The 21656-nt window shown below is 50.5% G+C and overlaps 1 protein-coding gene and 1 pseudogene across 5 annotated transcripts in view; one reads left to right on the forward strand and one right to left on the reverse strand.

The window, feature by feature from the left end:
* Positions 1 to 661: 661 nt before the first annotated feature.
* On the reverse strand, positions 662 to 1249 carry LOC129474574 (selenoprotein K-like; annotated as a pseudogene).
* Positions 1250 to 7727: 6478 nt separating this feature from the next.
* SNTA1 (syntrophin alpha 1) overlaps positions 7728 to 21656 on the forward strand; it is a 36731-nt gene continuing 22802 nt past the window's right edge. For 3 of the 5 annotated variants that reach the window (XM_063633776.1, XM_063633774.1, XM_055265680.2), the window contains exons 1-2: positions 7729 to 8183; positions 12788 to 12973. In XM_063633776.1, the coding sequence (XP_063489846.1) occupies positions 7874 to 8183; positions 12788 to 12973 (496 nt within the window). In that variant the 5' untranslated portion in view covers positions 7729 to 7873. Of the gene's footprint in view, positions 8184 to 12787; positions 12974 to 21656 lie in introns of all 5 variants that reach the window. The other 2 variants (XM_063633775.1, XM_055265679.2) reach the window with 2 other exon arrangements.

Below are 21656 nucleotides of genomic sequence, written 5' to 3' on the forward strand. Positions count from 1 at the left end.
CGTGTACAGTCTCCTTTACTCTAAATTCCACAAGTCTATGATTTCAATTCTCTAACAGTCTGAGCTTGATTCGAACTAGTATCCTAGGGTAGCCAGTAAAAGTGGTTAAGGCTTTGGAATCAGAAATAATCTTGGTCATATCTGGGCTCTACCATTTATTAGCTGCGTGACCTTGGCACCTTAGACAAATCATTTTCCCTTTCTGAGCCTTAGTTTCCTCTTCAGCAAAATGGAGATACTAGTGACTGCTTTACAAGGCTGCAGTGAAGATTATTTTTATTTTTTTGGAGAAGGAGTCTCGCTCTGTCGTCTGGAGGTTGCAGTGATCTAGGCTCACTGCAACCTCCATCTCCTGGGTTCAAGCAATTCTCCTGTCTCAGCCTCCCGAGTAGCTGAGATTACAGGTGCTCACCACCACACCCACTAATTTTTGTATTTTTTTAAAAGATTCATTAGACAAATATGCTAAAGATAAAAATTAATTCAAGAGCACAGATATGATATGCATACTACCGAAATAAATACAATGTGATTTATAAATGAGAACAAGTTAACAATGAACAGTATTTCAGAAGCTGAAAAAGTGACACGAACAATGCTAAATCCACAGCCTTTTATTTATTTTCTTCAGGTTCAGTGTTTTCATGAATTTAATATAAAGATGAGGAGTCCATTCTGCAACCTAAAAATATTTACTTATGAAAACTATATTAATACTTTAATAAACTATACAAAAAAGGTAATGAGACACATATGTGCATTTATGGAACTGCATGTCAGTCAGGCCAGTTCCCTGCAGAGGGAATTCCCAGCATGTCCTCATTCATCTGTGAGGACACAGAGCAGTCCTTGTTTAGATACACACATTCATCTGCTGCTCAGCATGGTCAGCCCTCCACTTCTTGATGTTTTCCTTCTGCTATGAATGAGCGTGTCCAGTTGTCTGCTTCGTAGAGCAGACATTTACCTTCCTCATCCACCAGCCATTGGAGGAGGACTGGGGCCAAGCAGATGATTGATTCTACCCATTCTTCAGGGAGGGTTTCCCTGGTGGCCCTCTTCCATCATCATATCTGGAATCGGATGAGTTTCCATAGTTTCTTCTTTGTTTCACATCTTAACGAAGCAGAATTTTGAAAAACAAAACCACAAACTCAGCTACTCCCCAGAAAAAATCTGTTATCAAAGATAATCTCCATGGAGACTGACTCTGGCTGTCCAACACTGGTCAGTTTGAGATGTAAACCATCTTGCCCCACTTCCCCGCTTTGGAGCCTAATTTCTGTATTTTTTTTTTTTTTTTTTTTTTCTGAGATGGAGTCTCGCGCTGTCGCCCAGGCTGGAGTACAGTGGTGCGATCTCAGCTCACTGCAAGCTCCACCTCCCGGGTTCACGCTGTTCTCCTGCCTCGGCCTCTCCGAGTAGCTGGGGACTACAGGAGCCCACCACCACGCCCGGCTAACTTTTTATATTTTTAGTAGAGACGGGGTTTCACCGTGGTCTCAATCTCCTGACCTCATGATTCACCTGCCTCAGCCTCCCAAAGTGCTGGGATTACAGACATGAGCCACCGTGCCCGGCCAATTTCAGTATTTTTTAGTAGAAACGGGGTTTCACCATGTTGGCCAGGCTGGTCTCGATTTCCTGACCTCAAACGATCCGCCTGCCTTGGCCTCCCAAAGTGTTGGGATTACAGGCGTGAGCCACCTCGCCCGGCTTGCAATGAAGATTAAAAGGCAACATAATGGAAGTACCTGATTTGGTTTCCATCCCATAGGACCCCTCAGAGCTTTAGACTTTGGAAGCCTCTTGTCCACCCCTTAGATAGAAACCTTTTTCAGGCTACGGTACAGTGTCACAGTGGGCTCATTATTTCATGTCTCTGAGCCTCAGTTTCTTCATCTGTCTAATGGGGTTAATAATAGGACCTACTTCCTAGGCTGCCTTGAGGGTTAAACAAGATGATCCATGGAAAGCACTTATTATGGAAGGCATTTGGTCATGTGAACTCTCATTGTTACTGCCATCACTGGGTCTGGGAAGCCAGGAGTATAGGAATTCCTGATCCCTGCCCTAGCGCCCATGCAGAGGGACCTCCCTCTCTGACCAGGATCCCAGACCCTTGATACAAGGGTTTGAGCTTGTGGAGACTTTTGTTTTTTGTTTTTCTTTTTTTTCTGAGACGGAGACATGCTCTGTCGCCCAGCCTGGAGTGCAATGGCACCATCTCGGCTCACTGCAACGGCCGCCTCCTGGGTTCAAGTTATTCTTGTGCCTCAGCCCCCGGGTGGCTGGGACCACAAACATGTGCCACCACGCCCAGCTAATTTTTGTATTATTATTATTACTTTTGAGATGGAGTCTTTTTTTTTTTTTTTGAGACGGAGTCTCCCTCTTTCACCCAGGCTGGAGTGCAATGGCGCTATCTCGGCTCCTTGCAAGCTCCGCCTCCCGGGTTCATGCCATTCTCCTGCCTCAGCCTCCTAAGTAGCTGGGATTACAGGCGCCTGCCACCGCGCCCGGCTAATTTTTTGTATTTTTAGTAGAGACGGCGTTTCACCATGTTAGCCAAGATGGTCTCGATTTCCTGACATCGTGATCCGCCCGTCTCAGCCTCCCAAAGTGCTGGGATTACAGGCGTGAGCCACCGCGCCCGGCCCCCGAGATGGAGTCTTGTGCTGTCACCCAGGCTGGAGTGCAATGGCACGATCTTGGCTCACTGTAATCTCCGCCTCTGGGGTTCAAGCGATTCTCCTGCCTCAGCCTCTCGAGCAGCTAGGATTACAGGCACCCGCCATCATGCCCTGCTAATTTTTATCTATCTGTCTATCTATCATCTATCTATCTATCTATCTATCTATCTATCTATCTATCTATTTTTTTTTTTGAGATGGGGTCTTGCTCTGTCACCAGGCTGGAGTGCAGTGGCGCAGTCTCAGCTCACTGCAACCTCTGCCTCCCGGGTTCAAGTGATTCCCCTGCCTCAGTCTCCCATGTAGCTGGGACTACAGGCACGTGCCACCACGCCCGGGTAATTTTTTTTTTTTTTGAGACGGAGTCTCGCTCTGTCGCCCAGGCTGGAGTGCAGTGGCGCGATCTCGGCTCACTGCAAGCTCCGCCTCCCGGGTTCACGCCATTCTCCTGCCTCAGCCTCTCCAAGTAGCTGGGACTACAGGCGCCCGCCACCACGCCCGGCTAATTTTTTGTATTTTTAGTAGAGACAGGGTTTCACTGTGTTAGCCAGGATGGTCTCGCTCTCCTGGCCTCGTGATCCACCCACCTCGGCCTCCCAAAGTGCTAGGATTACAGGCGTGAGCCACTGCGCCCAGCCTTTTTTTTTTTTTTTTTTTTTGAGACGGAGTCTAGCTCTGTCACCCAGGCTAGAGTGCAGAGGCGCGATCTCGGCTCACTGCAACCTCCACCTACCGAGTTCAAGCCATTCTCCTACCTCAGCCTCCTGAGTAGCTGGGATTAGAGATGTGTGCCACCACGCCCAGCTAATTTTTGTGTTTTTAGTAGAGACAGGGTTTCACCATGTTGGCTAGGCTGGTCTCGAACTCCCAAGCTCAAGCAATCCGCTCGCCTCGGCCTCCCAAAGTGCTGGGATTACAGGCATGAGCCACCGCGCCCAGCCAAGTTTTTGTATTTTAGTAGAGACAGGGTTTCACCATGTTGGTCAGGATGGTCTCGATCGCCTGACCTCGTGATCTGCCCGCCTCAGCCTCCCAAAGTGCTGGGATTACAGGCTTGAGCCACCGTGCCCAGCTAATTTTTGTATTTTTGTAGAGACGGGGTTTTACCATGTTGGCCAGGCTGGTGTTGAACTCCTGACCTCAGGTGATCCAGCTGCCTAGGCCTCCTAAAGTGCTGGGATTACAGGTGTGAGCCACCGTGCCTGGCCAGAGCTTGCAGAGACTTTAGTAGGCTGGGCAGATCCCCTGTCTCCCTTTTTTTCCCCTTCCCCGTCTCCTATCCCTTGGGAGTGAACTGGTTTCCTCTGGGAGCTCTGCCTGAGGCTTGGCCGGGCGCCGGGCCGATGTGTATCTATCTGGGAGGCCAATTTCTGAGCCACAGTAGAGAGGCATCGGCTGACCACAGTGTAGAGGTAGAGCACTCCTGCAGCTACAGGGTTCTTGGGGGCAGCTATAGGTGATTGGCACTGCCTATCAAGTGTGGTTACAAACACACACACCTATACTCACATACAGACATACACATATGCATATACACGTCACTGTTTCCTTGGCTTTACATATTCTTTCTGTGTTAGCCCCTTTGCACACATCACTCCTTTCCCTACTTCCTTCCTTTCTGTTATATCCACAGAAAACTGTCCGCCAGAGGAGAAACCCTCTCTCAGGGCTTTTTCTCAGCAAGTTTGTCTGGGCCTCATTAAGCCTTTTTTAAGCAGGGCAGTACGTGGGGGGACTTTTAAGGATCTGGCTCCAGGCTTTGGTCTTGGGAAAGAAGCTTCAATTCCCTGCTGGTCTCTTGCCTCCTGCCGGGTCTGTCCTCCCCTCCCTTCTCTACCATTGGAGTGAAGCTTCCACAAGCCAAGTAGGCTGTAGTTATTTATCACAAGTGCTTACCCCAAATTCCTCAGGCTATCCTACAGTCTTTAAGCACAGTCATACTTTTAAGATATCAATGCATATATACAATGCTATATTCCTTCCCTGCCTCCCTCCTCTCCTTCCTTCCTCTCACTTTCTTTTATTTATTTTTGAGACAGGGTCTTGCTCTGTCACCCAGGCTGGAATGCAGTGGCATGACTGTGGCTCACTGCAGCAGCCTCAAACAGGCCTCCTACTGCACCTTCCTAAGTAGCTGGGAGTACAGGTGCACATTACCATGCCTGGCTAATTTCTTTATTTTGTAGAGATGGAGTCTTGCTAAGTTGCCCAAGTGGTCTCAAACTCCTAGCCTCAAGTGATCATTCCTCCTTGGCATCCCATATATATATGTATAAAAGACCCTGGGTTCTTTTTTTACAACCTGTGTCTCTCCTGTTTTGACACTTACCACTCTAACTTAAAACAATTCCTTTTTTTGTTGTTGTTGGTTTTTTTTTTTTTTGAGACGGAGTCTCACCCTATCACCCAGGCTGGAGTGCAGTGGTGCAATCTCTGCCTCCCAGGTTCAAGTGATTCTCCTGCCTCAGCCTCCTGAGTAGCTGGGATTACAGGTGTCTGCCACCATGCCCGGCTAATTTTTTAATATTTTTTAGTAGAGATGGGGTTTTGCTATGTTGGCCAGGCTGGTCTGTAACACCTGACCTCAAGTGATCCACCCACCTCAGCCTCCCAAAGTATTGGGATTACAGGTGTGAGCCACTGCGCCTGGCCCTGAGTATTTTTTTTTCTTTTTTCTTTTCTTTTTCTTTCTTTCTTTTTTTTTTTTTTTGAGAATGAGTCTTGCTCTTTTGCCTAGGCTGGAGTGCAGTGGCATAATCTCAGTTTACTGCAACCGCTGCCTCCCAGGTTCAAGCGATTCTCCTGCCTCAGCCTCCCAAGTAGCTGGGATTACAGGCGCCCACCACCATGCCTGGCTAATTTTTGTATTTTTAGTAGAGATAGGGTTTCACCATGTTGGCCAGGCTGAGTCTCAAACTCCTGACCTCGTGATCCACCTGCCTCAGCCTCCTAAAGTGCTGGGATTACAGGCATGAGCCACCATACCTGGCCCCCTCTTTTTTTTTCTTGGTGGTATCTTATGTGGAGGATTTTACCCAAAAGTTCAGGGAGGCTAAACACTGGTGTAGTCCTACTTATTTATTGCCCAACATATCCCAGCTAGGAATGGAGGATAGAGACAAGGAGCAGGTATGAAGGCCAGTTGAGCTGTGTGATGTGGTGGATTTTTCTGATTACAATCATGCTTTACCTCTGTATTTGTCAGCTGTCTAGCAGAGTGGTTCAGTGCCCAGGCACTGGTGTCAAACAGGCCTGGGTTTGAATCCCAGCTCTGCCTCACTCATAAATGTGTGACCTAGGCCAATTAGACTAAATCCAAGTTTTCCCTTCTGTATAATAGGGGTGCTCTTTTTTCTTGCTCTGTCACCACGGCTGAAGTGTAATGGTGTAATCAGAGCTCACTGCAGCCTGGACCTCCAGGGCTCAAGCGATCCTCCCACCTCAGCTGTGATTACAGGTGTGAGCCACTGTGCCCAGCTGGGGGTGCTCTTAGCTACTCCAGGAGGCTAATGTAAAGATAACACTTGGAAAATATTCTGCCAGCCCTAGGTAAGAGTAAGCATTCACTAAATGAAAGTGATTATTTCTATAGCATAGGGAGTCACAGTTTACCACGTGTTTGCCCATTGATTTAATCCTCACACCAGCCCAGTGAAGTAGGTATTATTATGATCCACATTTTACAGATGAGGAAATTGAGGCCTAGAGCAGTGACGTGAGGGGACCAAGGTCGACTTGGAGCTAACAGAGGCAGCAAAGATTAGAAACCAGGTCTCCAGTCGCCCAGACCCAGAGCCCCACCTTGCAACCCTCTTCCCACAAACTAGGAGTTCTGTTTTTTTCTGCCAGTCCTCAAAGTGTGGGACTTCAGGCTTTTCTATACTCAACTGTGAACATAGCCAGGGATTAATCTCTTAAACTTCCCTCCAGTTTTGAAGTGGGGATCCTGCCCACACCCTCCCCAAGCCCTAAGCGGTGTCAGCAGCTCTCTCTTCCAGGGGGCGGGGCCTGTCACCTTTAGAAGCTACGCCAGCGATAAGCCACGCCCACAGACCAAAGTCTCGACCCCCAATGGGAAACCAACTTCTTCCTCAGCTCCCCAACTAGCAACTCTGCCTGCAAGGTCTCTCGCAGCTCAGCATCTACCTTTTTTTTTTTTTTTTTTGACACAGGGTTTCGCTCTGTCACTCAGGCTGGAGTGCAGTGGCGCGATCGCGGCTTACTGCAGCCTCGAGCTTCTAGGCTGTCATCTAGGCCTCCCAAAGTGTTGGGATTACAGGCGTGAGCCACCACGCCCAGCCAGTGTCTACCTCTTAAACTCAAGCCTTGGAGTCCAACGCTCTACCATACGCAGCCCACCCCTCCGCCATATGCAGCCCAGCCCGACGCCCAGTGCTTCGCACCAGGATACATGGTTCTGTCTGTTTTTCTTTTTTTTTTTTTTTTTTGAGACGGAGTCTTGCTCTGTCACCCAGGCTGGAGTGCAGTGGCACAATCTCGGCTCACTGCAAACTCCGCCTCCCGGGTTCATGCCATTCTCCTGCCTCAGCCTCTCCGAGTAGCTGGGACTACAGGCGCCCGCCACCACGCCCGGCTAATTTTTTGTATTTTTAGTAGAGACGGGGTTTCACCGTGGTCTCGATCTCCTGACCTCGTGATCCGCCCGCCTCGGCCTCCCAAAGTGCTGGGATTACAAGCGTGAGCCACCGCGCCCGGCCGGTTCTGTCTGTTTTTCATGCGCTCCCACGTCCGGGAGCTACAGTCCCGGCCCTCGATGGACATTCCGAGCGCCGAGCCCCCTGCGCGGGATCTCTGGGTTCCGCCCCCGACGCGAAGCCCCGCCCCCTGACGCCCCGCCCAGCACCACGCCTCCCAGGCTTTTCGCCTTACTTAGTGGCCCGCCCCGCCGGCCTTCTGACCCACCCGCCTAGGTAGTCCCACACGGCAGCCCTTGGCTCCCGGGCCCCGCCCCGGCCTCCTGCATTTGCCCGAGCCCCGTCCCCAGCAATGGCCACACCCCCGGGTAGCCCCGCCCCCAGAACTCCTCCCCCAGCGGCCCGGGTAGGGTGGCGGCTGGCCCAGCCGGGCCTCCGCTGCCCTCTGCCCTGGGTGCTTGGTCGGAGCGGGCTGGGCACAGCGGGACAGGGCGAGCGCGGCGGCCCGGGGTCTCGGAGACGAAGATGGCGTCCGGCAGGCGAGCCCCGCGCACCGGGCTGCTGGAGCTGCGCGCCGGGGCGGGCTCGGTGGCCGGCGGCGAGCGATGGCAGCGGGTGCTGCTGAGTCTGGCGGAGGACGTGCTGACCGTGAGCCCCGCCGACGGCGACCCTGGTCCCGAGCCCGGCGCTCCGCGGGAGCCGGAGCCCGCGCAGCTCAACGGCGCCGCGGAGCCGGGCGCCGGGCCCCCGCAGCTGCCAGAGGCGCTACTGCTCCAGCGGCGCCGCGTGACGGTGCGCAAGGCCGACGCCGGTGGGCTGGGCATCAGCATCAAAGGTGGGCGCGGGACACCGAGGGCGCGGGGTCGTGGTGTCTGGGGGCCGCCGAGGGCGCAAGGGGCTGGCAGCGCGCCCAGGACATGGAGCTGGAGGCTTCCTGTCTGGGGGTAAGGGGGGTCTGAGGAAACAGGTAACGGAGGGCACTGGGCACACCAAGGTTGGAGGGGGTTTCGGTAGTTGGTGGCCTTAGGGGGCACGGAAGACACAGGTGTGGAGAAGATTGTGGGAGCACCAAGGACACGTGGGTGGGAGTTTTGTTTGGAGGCAGGGGGGTCTGAGGGGCAACCAGCATGAACATCAAGGACAAGAGGGGCCCCCCGGAAAGCAGAGTGTGGAGAAAGGGGGTTGAGGTTGGGACACCAGTGGGACAGGGAGGAGGGAGTCCCTGAGAAGCAACCAAGGTGGGTGCAGAGGGGAGGCCTGGAGTCTGGGAAGCACAGGGGTGGATAGGAGGCCTGGGTGTAGGCACAGGCTGGGGTCACAGGCAGAAGGCCAGCAAGGACCTAGGAATCTAAGGACCCAAGAAGGCTGCGGGGAGCCCTGACAGCTGGATTTGGGTCTCCTGATCTGACTATCTCCACCTCGCACAGGATAGAGCTTTCAGCCCCCACGACTGACTGCTAGTGGGGTGCAGTTAGGGTGCAACCAGACAGTGTTTGAATCCAGGATCAGCTGTGTGAGGTTGCAAAAGTCCTGTCCCGCCTCTGAATCTGTTTCCTCAACTGTATAAGAGGATGACAGAGTTGTGATGTTTCTGAGAGCAGGGCTCACCACACCAGCACATTGTAGGTGCCTAGTTAATTACTGTTGTTAGTGGAGAGGAAAAATGGAGGCCAGGAGATACTCCCAAAGCAACTAAACATAGTTCTTAAAATCCTTGCACACCCCCAGCTGCTGGGTTCACTATTCCTGCCCATCTGTTTCTCAGGGTCCCAGCCCCCAGCAGGGTGCTTTGGGAAAGGGTATCAGCCTTTGTCTCCACCTTGAATATGTACCGTACCCTCCGGGGTCTCCCTGGTACTGGGTCTGTTGACTAGTGCCTCCAGACCGTCTGGCTTGGCTGAGGCAGTGGGGATGGTGGTGAATGCCACCACTGTGTGCCAGGTGCTGTGCCCAGGACACTAGTCTCATGATCCACTTCACACTTCATCCTGGCAACAAGTGGTGAAAGGTAGGGAGTATAATCCCCATATTGCAGGTGAAGAAACTGAGACTCAGAAAGTTAAAATGATTTTCCCAGGATTACATAGTGAGTGTCAGCTCTGGGACTTGAACCTTAATTATCAGCTACTGTCCCTCAGAGAGTGCTCAGGGAAGTTGACTCTTTCCTGTAGAAGGGCAGATCCCCAGGCAGCCAACCAAGAGGGGCTAAAAAGGAGAAATGGGAAAATGAGGGTGTGGGCACCAGTCTTACCCCCAATCTCCAGCATGGGATAGGGCAACAGATGAATCCAAAAATTATACACTCACTGTGTCAGAGCAGGAAGGAACTTATTCATACAGAATTCCATTCTGCAGATGGACACACTGAGACTCAGAGAGGAGCAGGGACTTTCCAAGGTCACACAAAGTTACTTCTCAGCTCCATACTTCTAGGTGGAGGGGAGGGTACTTTTAGGAGACTTCAGGTATTTCCATTGGATCCAAATCTGGGCTCCTGTTGCCATGGTAACCCCTCCTATAGAGTCTAGCTTAGTCTGAGGCAGCCATGAGTGATCATAGCTTCAAACTGAACTGAAGCCCCTAGTTTCAGGTGGGGGAGGGCAGATATAAATAGAAACCCCTTCCTCTCCTAGACTTCAAGCTCTGTGCAGATAAGCAAACAGTTGGGCCTGTGTGGGCGTCAAGAGAGGTGTTCCAGCAGCCGGGCGGGTGGCTCAAGCCTGTAATCCCAGCACTTTGGGAGGCCGAGGCGGGCGGATCACAAGGTCAGGAGATCGAGACCATCCTGGCTAACACGGTGAAACCCCGTCTCTACTAAAAATACAAAAAATTAGCCGGGCATGTTGGCGGGCGCCTGTAGTCCCAGCTACTGGGGAGGCTGAGGCAGGAGAATGGCGTGAACCCGGGAGGCGGAGCTTGCAGTGAGCCGAGATCGCGCCACTGCACTCCAGCCTGGGGGACAGAGAAAGACTCCGTCTCAAAAAAAAAAAAAAAAGAGAGGTGTTCCAGTCCCAGCTCCACCCTCAGCTTGTGTGACCTTGGAACAATGACCTCCCACTCTGGGCCACTAATTCTTCATCTTCAGTATTCCGGGGATGAGCCAGGAGTGTGATATCTGAGGGCCTGACTTGCTGTCTGTGGTAGGGTTAATAGTGTTGATTCTGGAGCCTGGAGGCCTAGGTGCAAATACTGGCTTTGCTACTTACTAGTTGAGTGACCTTGGACAAGGGGCTTCCCTCCACACTTCAGTTTCCTTAATAGGAAACTGAACATACCTATGTGATGGGATATTGTAAAGACGCAATGAAACATTGAAAGCATTTAGCACAGTGCTTGGCATTTGGTAAGTGCAACTAAGGTGAACTCTTATTACTATTTCTTATTTTAAAAGGGCATTTAAGAGTTTGGTAATAAAGATGTTTAGTAAAATGTATTAGCTTCTTTTGTATCCAAGATGCCATTCAGGCAGGTTTTTAGAATCTCTAGACTGTAAGGCTTTGTTTTCCAGCCTGGACTTTGGATTGTAAAACATTATGATTGCTAAAGCAGTCTTTTGAGGCCACAGGAATAGCCGACTTCTCTCTTGATTCTGGTTTGAGGGGTATCAGTGGGTTCCCACATTGTTGCCTTTGTGTGTGTGTGTGTGTGAGAGACAGTCTTGCTCTGTTGCCCAGGGTGGAGTGCAGTGGTGCGATCTCGGCTCACTGCAATCTCCACCTCCTGGGTTCAAGCAGTTCTCGTGCCTCAGCTTCCTGAGTAGCTGGAATTATAGGCACACACCACCACGCCTGGCTAATTTTTGTATTTTTGTTTTATTTTGTGATTGAATCTTGTTCTGTCGCCCATGCTGGAGTGCAGTGGTGTGATCTTGGCTCACTGCAACCTCCACCTCCCAGGTTCAAGCAATTCTGCTGCCTCAGCCTCCTGAGTAGCTGGGACTACAGGCATGTGCCACCAGACCCAGCTAATTTTTTGTGTATTTATTTATTTATTTTTTGAGACGGAGTTTTGCTCTTATTGCCCAGGCTGGAGTGCAATGGTACGATGTTGGGTCACTGCAACCTCAGCCTCCCGGTTAAAGTGATTCTCCTGACTCAGCCTCCCGAGTAGCTGGGATTACAGGCATGAGCCCCCATGCCCGGCTAATATTTGTACTTTTAGAAGAGATGGGCTTTCGCCATGTTGGCCAGGCTGGTCTTGAACCCCTAACCTCAGGTGATCCGCCCACTTTGGCCTCCCAAAGTGCTGGGATTACAGGAGTGAGCCACCACGCCCAGCCATATTTTTTTATTTGTTTATTTTTTGTTATATATTTATTTACTTTTTTGAGCAGAGTTTCGCTCTTGTTGCCCAGGCTAGAGAGCAATGGCGTGATCTCGGCTCAGTGCAACCTCTGCCTCCCGGGTTCAAGCGATTCTCCTGCCTCAGCCTCCCAAGTAGCTGGGATTACAGGCATCCGCTACCACGCCCAGCTAAATTTTTGTATTTTTGGCAGGGACAGGGTTTCACTATGTTGGCCAGGCTGGTCTCGAACTCCTGACCTCAGGTGATCCATCCAGAAGCCTTGGCCTCCCAAAGTGCTGGGATTACAGGAGTAAGCTACCGCACCTGGCCCTTTTTTTGTGTTTTTAGTAGAGGCAGGGTTTCGCTATGTTGGCCAGGCAGGTCTCAAACTACTGGCCTCAAGTGATCCGCCTGCCTTGGCCTCCCAAAGTGTTGGGATTACAGGCGTGAGCCACTTTGTCTGGTTATTTTCATTTTTAATTTTTGCGGGTGCATAGTAGGCATGTATACTTATGGGTTACATGAGAAAAATCGAAAACATTTAAGAAAAAGTGATTGAAGCACTTTCTAAGTTGCACAAACACTGGTGAACACCCAAAGCACTTAATCAAAAGATCCAGAGATCAAACTATAGCATTATGAATTTTGAAAATGATTTATTTAATTAATTAATTTATTGAGACAGGGTCTCCTTCTGCCACCCAAGCTGGTGTGCAGTGGCACAATCTGAACTCACTTCAGCCTCAACCTCCTGGGCTCAAGTGATCCTCCTACTTCAGCTTCCCTAGTAGCTGAGACCACAGGTGCCTGCCACCACGCCTGGCTAATTTTTGTATTTTTAGTAGAGGCGGGGTTTTGCCACATTGCCCAGGCTGATCTTGAACTCCTGACCTCAGGTGATCTGCCCACCTCAGCCTTCTAAGGTGCTGGGATTACAGGCATGAGCCACCGGACCTAATCGAAAATGATTCATTATTAGCGTTACTAGTGTCCCAAATTTCCAAGGTTTTTCTCAGATTCCCTTTATTCTCCCATTCCCTTTTCTAGCACTGGGCTAGGCACCAAGGGAAGCCTTCAGAAATAATTGTGCCTTGATGTGACTCCCAAGTGTTGGAGTATCTGCCTCAGTCTTGTCCTCCTTCTGTACCTGTGCAGGTGGCCGGGAGAACAAGATGCCTATTCTCATTTCCAAGATCTTCAAGGGATTGGCAGCTGACCAGACAGAGGCCCTTTTTGTGGGGGATGCCATCCTGTCCGTGAATGGGGAAGACTTGTCCTCTGCTACCCATGATGAGGCAGTGCAGGCCCTCAAGAAGACAGGCAAGGAGGTGGTGCTAGAGGGTAAGCACTGACGTTCTAGGGTCCAGAGGGGCTGGGTGGAGGTGTTCCACTGCTTCCCTACCTCCCCCAGGCCTCAAGAGGCCCCATCCCAGCACTGGGGGCTGGGAGGTGGGCAGGATTGAAAACAGAAATAGAACTTGGGGACCTGCCTGAAGACAGCGTGGGATGGTGGAGGGAGAGCTGGCGTAGAGCCAAGCAGACCTGATTTGCATTTTCTGTCTTCCAGTCACTAGCTGTGTAGCCCTGGACAAGTCACTTCATTTCCGTGAGCTTTAGTTTCCTCATCTGTAAAACAGGGATGTAGCTCCTGCCTTTCTGGGTTGTTGCGACTAGGGCAAAAAGGTACATGGCAGAGTGTGCCAGCCCCTGCGTGACACAGGGAGAGAGGGGTGCGGACTGGGGAAGGGGCAGCTCAGATTCTTTCCTGTGGGTCCTGGAGAGCTCTTGACTTCAGGTTCTTTTAGTGCCTGGGCCTTAAAACCCTAAGACCCATCCTCCTTTGGGAGAAGTCTTGGGTTTTATTTTACTTTATTTATTTATTTTTGAGATGGAATCTTGCTCTGTTGTCCAGGCTGGAATACAGTGGCATGATCTTGGTTCATCGCAACTTCTGCCTCCTGGGTTCAAGCGATCCTCCTGCCTCAGCCTCCCAAGTAGCTGGGATTACAGGTGTGCGTCACCATGCCTAGCTAATTTTTATATTTTTGTAGAGACAGGGTTTTGCCATGTTGGCCAGGCTAGTCTTGAACTCCTGGCCTTAGGTGATCCACCCACCTCAGCCTCCCAAAGTGCTGAGATTACAGGCATGAGCCACCACACCCGGAAGCCTTGGCTTTTATAGAGTAGGACATCAAATCCTTCCAGCCAGGATCAGAGAGGAGTTTTGTGGGGGAACCTTGGTTGAATGGCTTTCTCTACTGTTCCCTCACAGTGTGGTCTTGAGTGGGACCCTTGCCCTCTGTGGGCCTCAGTTTCCCCATTGGTTGTTATGGGCCTCCTATTGAGGTTGTCCCATGACTGTCTTGTGCCATGTCTCTCAAGAGGTTTCTGCTTTGGTCAGCCCTTTCCTCAAACTCTGTCAGCTCTGGAAGCCTGTGGGGGCCTGAGGAATGTGTCTCTGGCTTATGGCCCAGAACAGGCACAGGGAGGTGGCGGGGGCTGATGGAGAATAACACGGCCAGAGAAGCTGCTGAGTTGCGTCCCAGGCCCAAATCCTGGTGGGTTGCCTTGGTTTCCCTAAAGGATTGTCCAAGAGGCCACAGAAGCAAATAAGTTCTGGGTCCTTGGTTGACCCAGGTATAAAATAAAATAAAATTTAAATAAATAAAATAAAATGTAATTTTTTTTTTTTTTTTGAGATGGAGTCTTGCTCTGTTGCCCAGGCTGGAGTGCAGTGGTGCGATCTCGGCTCACTGCAAGCTCCGCCTCCTGGGTTCACGCCATTCTCCTGCCTCAGCCTCTCCGAGTAGCTGGGACTACAGGTGCCCGCCACCACGCCTGGCTAATTTTTTGTATTTTTTAATAGAGACGGGGTTTCACCGTGGTCTCGATCTCCTGACCTCGTGATCCGCCTGCCTCGGCCTCCCAAAGTGCTGGGATTACAGGCGTGAGCCACTACGCCCTGCCTAAAATTTTATTTTATATTTTAGGTATATCTATTTAAATGCCATGGATGCATTTTCTTTTCTTGTTTCTTTTTTTTTGAGGTAGGGTCTTGCTCTGTCACCCAGGCTGGAGTACAGTAGTATGATCTTGGTTCAATGCACCCTCCACCCCCTGGGGCTCAAACAATCCTCCCACCTCAATCTCCTGAGTAGCTGGGACTATAGATGCATGCCACCACGCCTGGTTAATTTTTTTTTTTTTTGAGATGGAGTCTCACTCTGTTGCCCAGGCTGGAGTGCAGTGGCATGATCTCGGTTCACTGCAACCTCCGTCTCCCAGGTTCAAACAATTCTTCTGCCTCAGCCTCCCGAGTAGCTGGGATTACAGGCACCCACCACCATGCCCGGCTAATTTTTTTATTTTTAGTAGAGATGTGGTTTCACCATATTGGCCAGGCTGGTCTCAAACTCCTGAGCTTGTGATCCACCTGCCTCGGCCTCCAGAAGTGCTGGGATTACGGGTGTGAGCCACTGTGCCTGGCCTTTTTTTTATTTTTTTTTGAGATGGAGTCTCACTGTGTTGCCCAGGCTGGAGTGCAGTGGCACGATCTTGGCTCACTGCAACCTCCGCCTTCCGCGTTCAAGCGATTCTTCTGCCTCAGCCTTCCGAGTAGCTGATACTACAGGTGTGCACCACCACGCCTGGCTAATTTTTTTTTGTATTTTTAGTAGAGACAGGGTTTTACCATATTGGCCAGGCTGGTCTCGAACTCCTGACCTCATGATCTGCCCGTCTCGGCCTCCCAAAGTGCTGGGATTACAGGTGTGAGCCACTACACCTAGCCAATTTTTTGTGGAGACAGGGTTTCACCATGTTGCCCGGGCTGGTCTCCAGCTCTTGGGCTTAAGGGATCCTCCCACCTAAGTCTCCCAAAGTGCTGGGATTGCAGGCCACAGTGCCCAGTCTAGATGCATCTTTTTGATACTTAAAAAAAGCTGACTGTAGAGTATTGATCCTTAAAAGCTTAAGTGTATCAATCATATTTTAATGGCAAAGTTAAATAATAGAATGCCGCATAAGTGATATGGATATGAGACTTTCCCCACATGCCTCATTACTTTGATATTTATAGTCAGCAATGCAGTTTGAAACCACTGACATTCATCGAAATGTCATATTTTTGTTGACTTGAAAGCTCTTTTAGCTTCTGTTGTTTGAAAGTTTAGTCTATGGTAAAATTTCTGCTATAGACACAATTCAAATCCACATTCACACGGAGGTCCCCTCACCTCCTCATCTTTTTTATTTTTATTTATTTATTTTTTTGAGACAGAGTCTCACTCTGTTGCCCAGGCTGGAGTGCAGTGGCGGGATCTCGGCTCACTGCAAGCTCCACCTCCCAGGTTCACGTCATTCTCCTGCCTCAGCCTCCTGAGTAGCTGGGACTACAGGTGCCTGCCACCACGCCCGGCTAATTTTTTGTATTTTTAGTAGAGATGGGGTTTCACCGTGTTAGCCAGGATGGTCTCGATCTCCTGACCTCATGATCCGCCCGCCTCAGCCTCCCAAAGTGCTGGGATTACAGGCATGAGCCACCATGCTTGGCCCACCTCCTCATCTTTAGATTAAGAATGTATCTATCTGGGTTCCCATGTATGTCATTTTGAGAAGGTAGTATCTGTAAATGTGTGACCTTGAAGCACCTTCTGACTTTAGGAGCGAATACTCAAGCCTTCCCTCTAACTCATTTCGTCCATTCCTCCTCACTAAGCCAAGAAATATTCATGGACACCTACTGTGTGCATGGTGTGTACATTAGGGTCAGAAACCAAACCACACCCAGGGCCTCTCCTGGAGGAGCTCACCATGTGGTAGGGGAGACAAAACATACACACTATCTCCTGTACACAAACTGTTTTTTTCTTGAGACAGGGTCTCACTCTGTTGCCCAGGCTGGAGTGCAGTAGTGCAATCTCAGCTTACTGCAACCTCCTTCTCCCAGGTTCAAGCGATTCTCTGCCTCAGTCCTGTAGTTGGGATTACAGGTGTGCACCACCACGGCCCGGTTAATTTTTGTATTTTTAGTAGAGACAGGGTTTTGCCATGTTGGCCAGGCTGGTCTCAAACTCCTGGCCTCAGTGATCTGCCTGCCTGGGCCTCCCAAAGTGCTGGGATTACAGACATGAGCCACCATGCCTGGCCTACAGAAACTCTTTAAAAGCCGGTGGCTAGGTGCGGTGACTCACGCCTGTAATCCCTGCACTTTGGGAGGCTGAGGCGGGCGGATCACCTGAGGCCAGGAGTTTGAGACCAGCCTGGCCAAATGGGGAAACCCCGTCTCTACTAAAAATACAAAAATTAGCTGAGCCGTGGTGGCGCGCGCCTGTAATCCCAGCTACTCAGGAGGCTGAGGTAGGAAAATCTCTTGAACATGGGAGGCGGAGGTTGCAGTGAGCCGTGATTGTGCCACTGCACTCCAGCCTGGGCGACAAGAGCAAGACTCCATCTCAAAAAAAAAAAAAAAAAAAAAAAAAAAAAAAGCTGGTGCCTGAAATCCTGTCTGCTCTGCAATAAATCTCTGTTTGGCCTTGGGTAAGACCCTTGCCTTCTAGGGGCCTCAGTTTTCCTATTGGAGTTAGGCTAGACCAGAGGTGATCAATAGCTTTTATTTAGAGTGGCAGCTTCAGGCAGGCGTGGTGGCTCACGCCTGCAATCCCAACACTTTGGGAGGCTTAGGTGGGCAGATCACTTGAGCCCAGGAGTTCAAGACCAGCTTGGGCAACACAGTGAGATTTCATCTCTGTAGGAAAAAAAAAAGAATATAAGTGTCAGCTCCACTGGTAGTTCTGTGAGTTCCATATTTGGAAGGATTGGGAGGCTTTGTCTGGGCTCAGCAGAAAACAGCTGGAATTGATTAGCAATGTCTACTACAGATGCAGTAGAGAAGTAACATGTGTATCATCCCAGGACTGAGGGGCCCCTGCTTTTATATTCTCTGAGACGTTTCACAGGACAAGATCATTCCTTGGTGAACCCTGCCTATGGCCTGGGTAAGAGAAAGAAGAGTGTGGCCTTCATGTTTTTCCCCACTTTTCCTTAGTTGAAGTCTTTTTTGACCTATTCTCCTGGCCCAAGATCTCACGGAAGGAGGTCATTCCACTCAAGGTAGCACAAAGAGGGGAGGAGGAGGAGTGGTGGAAGGCACTGGAGTCAGGAATCTCTGAATGGCAAGAGTGATCAGAGAAGTCTGAAGGATAGGAGGATGCTGGGCCGTGGCTGGTCCTTGAGACTTTGGGGAGTGGAGAAGGTCCGGGCCTGGCAGTTGCACTAGTCTGGAGCAGCCAGGATTCCTGGGACCCTCTCTGGGCCTAGGTTCCCCCGGAGTCCAATCACTGGCCACATTGTTCAGCATTTCCCTACTCACATCCCATTACTGAGGCCGCCTCCAAGGGGCCATGGAAGGATGGCTTGTCCTTTGGATGTGAACTTGGCAAGGCAACTGGATATTTTTCCAGCTCAGTGGGTAGTGAATCCCCTGAGAATGTCCTGGGAGAACAAGTATTACCGGCAAACTCCAGGTGTCAGCTAGAGCCTTACTTCCCTGGCCTAAGTTGGGGGCTCAGCTGAGCCTCAGCAACCCCAACCTGCCTCCTAGAACATTTCTTCTACTAGGTCAGGGGTTTGCAGAAATGTCCGGATCCTGTTCTCAGCCAGAGCGTTGTGTTTGTGACCACAGTCTGGGCCCAAGCTGGCAGCCAGCATGTGTCTGTCTGCTGCTTAGAGAGGCCCATTGTGTGTGCAGACCTCAAGCCAGGGCCAGCCTGGGCCCTTGGAGGCCAGGCCTGGGGGAAGAGGGAGGGACAGCCTCAAGGAAAACACCCTTCCCTCCTCCCATTCCAGTGTGGCTGGCAAGACTGTGACAACAGTGAGCCTGTCATGCATTAAAAATAATGCTGGCTGGGTGTGGTGACTCATGCCTCCTAGCACTTTGGGAGGCCGAGGCAGGCAGATCAGCTGAGGTCAGGAGTTCGAGACTAGCCTGGGCAACATGGTGAAACCCCGTCTCTACTAATAATATACAAAAATTAGCTGAGCATGGTGACATGCGCCTGTAATCCCAGCTACTTGGGAGGCTGAGGTAGGAGAATTGCTTGAACCCGGGAGGTGGAGGTTGCAGTGAGCCAAGATCGAACCATTGCACTCCAGCCTGGGGCGACAAGAGCAAAACTCCATCTCAAAAAAAAAAGAAAAACCCCAAAAAAACCAAAAAATAATACTAAGGCCAGGCAAGGTGGCTCATGCCTGTAATCCCAGCACTTTGGGAGGCTGAGGAGGGTGGATCACCTGAGATCAGGAGTTCAAGACCAGCCTGGCCAAAATGGTGAAACCCCATCTCTACTAAAAATATGAAAATTAGCTGGGCGTGGTGGCAGGCACCCGTCATCCCAGCTACTCAGGAGGCTGAGACAGGAGAATCACTTGAACCCAGGAAGTGGAGGTCGCAGTGAGCCAAGATTGCACCACTGTATTCCAGCTTGGGTGACAGAGTGAGTTTCTATCTCAAAAAAAAAAAAATTAATAAAGTGAATTTTAGTGCTTTATATAAAGTAAGGAAGGTATAGCCCTCATAGAGATGAGGCTTTTATTTATTTATTTAGGATCTCACTCTGTTGCCCAGCCTATAGCACAAGTGGTGTGATCGCAGCTCACTGCAGCCTCAACTCCTGGGCTCAAGCGATCCTCCTGTCTCAGCCTCTCAAGTAGCCAGGACGACAGCATGTGCTACCACACCTGCCTAATTAAAAAAAATTAATAGAAACAGGGTCTCCCTGTGTTGCCCAGGCTGGTCTTGAACTCCTGGGCTCTAGCAGTCCTCCCAAAGTGCTGGGGTTACAGGCATGAGCCACTGCGCCTGATCCTGTTATTGTTTTCTTTAGTAAACTGGAAGCTGTTTGAGGGCAGGAACCACCTGTAGCTTGTCTCTGAGCCCCCAGGTCTGGCATTGAGCCCAACATACATTAGATCTTGGTGATGTTTGGAGACTGATCAGTGGGGTGTATCTTGGACCCTTTCTACTTTACCTTTCACCTTTTCAATTGCTGTTGACTTTCCTAAATGTTTAAGATGGGACTTGAGAATCATGCTGAGCTTGACTGACTCTTGAGCTTTTCTGTTCTGAGTCCTCAGAACTCTAAGGCCAGCTCCCTACTGACTCTTCCCAGGAAGATGGCCACTGCCAGGTGTCCTGCCTTTGATCTGGCTTGATGCATCACCACTGTCAAAAGCGGGATGTCATTCATGGATGTAGCTAATTTGGGGCCACCGTGTTTCAACTTAGCTGAGTCATGCCGTGCCCCAGAGATGCTGGAGGGACCCCTGTCCCAGGAAGAGGGCATGAATGGAGCTCCTGTTCAGTTCTCCCACGGCCGCAAAGACCTGTTGTTCTGACCATTGTTCTCAAGGAAAAGTTTAGTTGGCTGTGCACACACATAGCTTTGGACCATGTGACTCCCCACAAACAAAACGGCTTAATCCAGCCCTGGCCTGTTCCCCGGACCTTGATTAAAATGCCTTGTGGGCCTCTGGAGGCAGATTCTGGCCCTGATGAGCTGTGTGACCCTGGCTGCTGCCGGTGGTGGAGGAAATAATAGTGATAATAATCAGGATGGTAGCATCTGCTGCTTATTGAGCATCCACACTGTGCTCAACACCATGAGCACCTACTATGCTAAGTCCCTTCCCTGTGTTTGTTTTTTTCTTTGAGATGGAGTCTCGCTCCGTTGCCCAGGCTGGAGTACAGTGGCATGATCTCGGCTCACTGCAACCTCCACCTCCCTGGTTCAAGCAATTCTCCTACTTCAGCCTCCCGAGTAGCTGGGACTCCAGGCACGTGCCACCACGCCTGGCTAATTTTTTGTATTTTTAGTAGAGATGGGGTTTTACCATGTTGGCCGGGCTGGTCTCAAACTCCTGACCTCAGGTGATCCACCCGCCTCGGCCTCCCAAAGTGCTGGGATTACAGGTATGAGCCACCATGCCCGGCCCTTCCCTGTGTTATTTCATTGAATCCTCAATGTCACCCCTGTGAATTAGGTACATTATTCATTGTATAGATGAGAACACTGAAGCTCAGAGAGGTGACATTACTTGCCCAAGGTCACAGTGTGGCAGAGATGGAATATGAGCTCAGGTCTTTCAGATGCCAAAACTCATATATATGTATTTTAATCAAAAACAAAAATTTTGTAAGAGACAGGGTCTCACTCTGTCATGCAGGCTGGAATGCAGTGGCGTGATCATGGCTCACTATAGCCTCGACTTCCTGGGCTCAAGCGATCCTCCCACCACAGCCTCTCCAGTAGCTGGGACTACAGATGTGTGCCACCATACCCAGCTATTATTGTTTTGATTTTTTGTAGAGACAGGGTCTCACTATATTGTCCAAACTGGTCTCAAACTCCTGGACTCAAGTGATTCTCCTGCCTCAGCCTCCCGAAGTGCTGGGATTACAGGTGTGAGCCAGTGTGCCTGGCTGAAAACCCATATTCTTTTTTTTTTTTTTTTTGAGACAGAGTCTTGCTCTGTTGCCCAGGCTGGAGTACAGTGGTGCGATCTCGGCTCACTGCAATCTTCGCCTCCCCAGTTCAAGTGATTCTTCTGCCTCAGTCTCTAAAGTAGCTGGGATTACAGGCGTGCGCCACCACACCTGGCTAATTTTTGTATTTTTAGTAGAGATGAGGTCTCACCATGTTAGCCAGGCTGGTCTCGAATTCCTGACCTCAGGTGATCCGCCCTCCTCAGCCTTCCAAAGTGCTGGATTATAGGTGTGAGCCACTGCACCCGGCGAAAACTCATTTTCTTAAATACTTATCTGCACTACAGGTTATGTCACCTCTCTGAGACTCATTTTACTCACCCATTAAATAAAGATACTATGGCTGGGCATGGTGGCTCACACCTATAATCCCAGCACTTTGGGAGGCTGAGGCGGGTGGATCACCTGAGGTCAGGAGTTCAAGATCAGCCTGGTCAACATGGTGAAACCCCGTCTTTACTAAAAATACAAAATTTAGCGCGC

Source organism: Symphalangus syndactylus, chromosome 24 (genome assembly GCF_028878055.3).
Source record: "Symphalangus syndactylus isolate Jambi chromosome 24, NHGRI_mSymSyn1-v2.1_pri, whole genome shotgun sequence".
NCBI lineage: Eukaryota > Metazoa > Chordata > Mammalia > Primates > Hylobatidae > Symphalangus > Symphalangus syndactylus.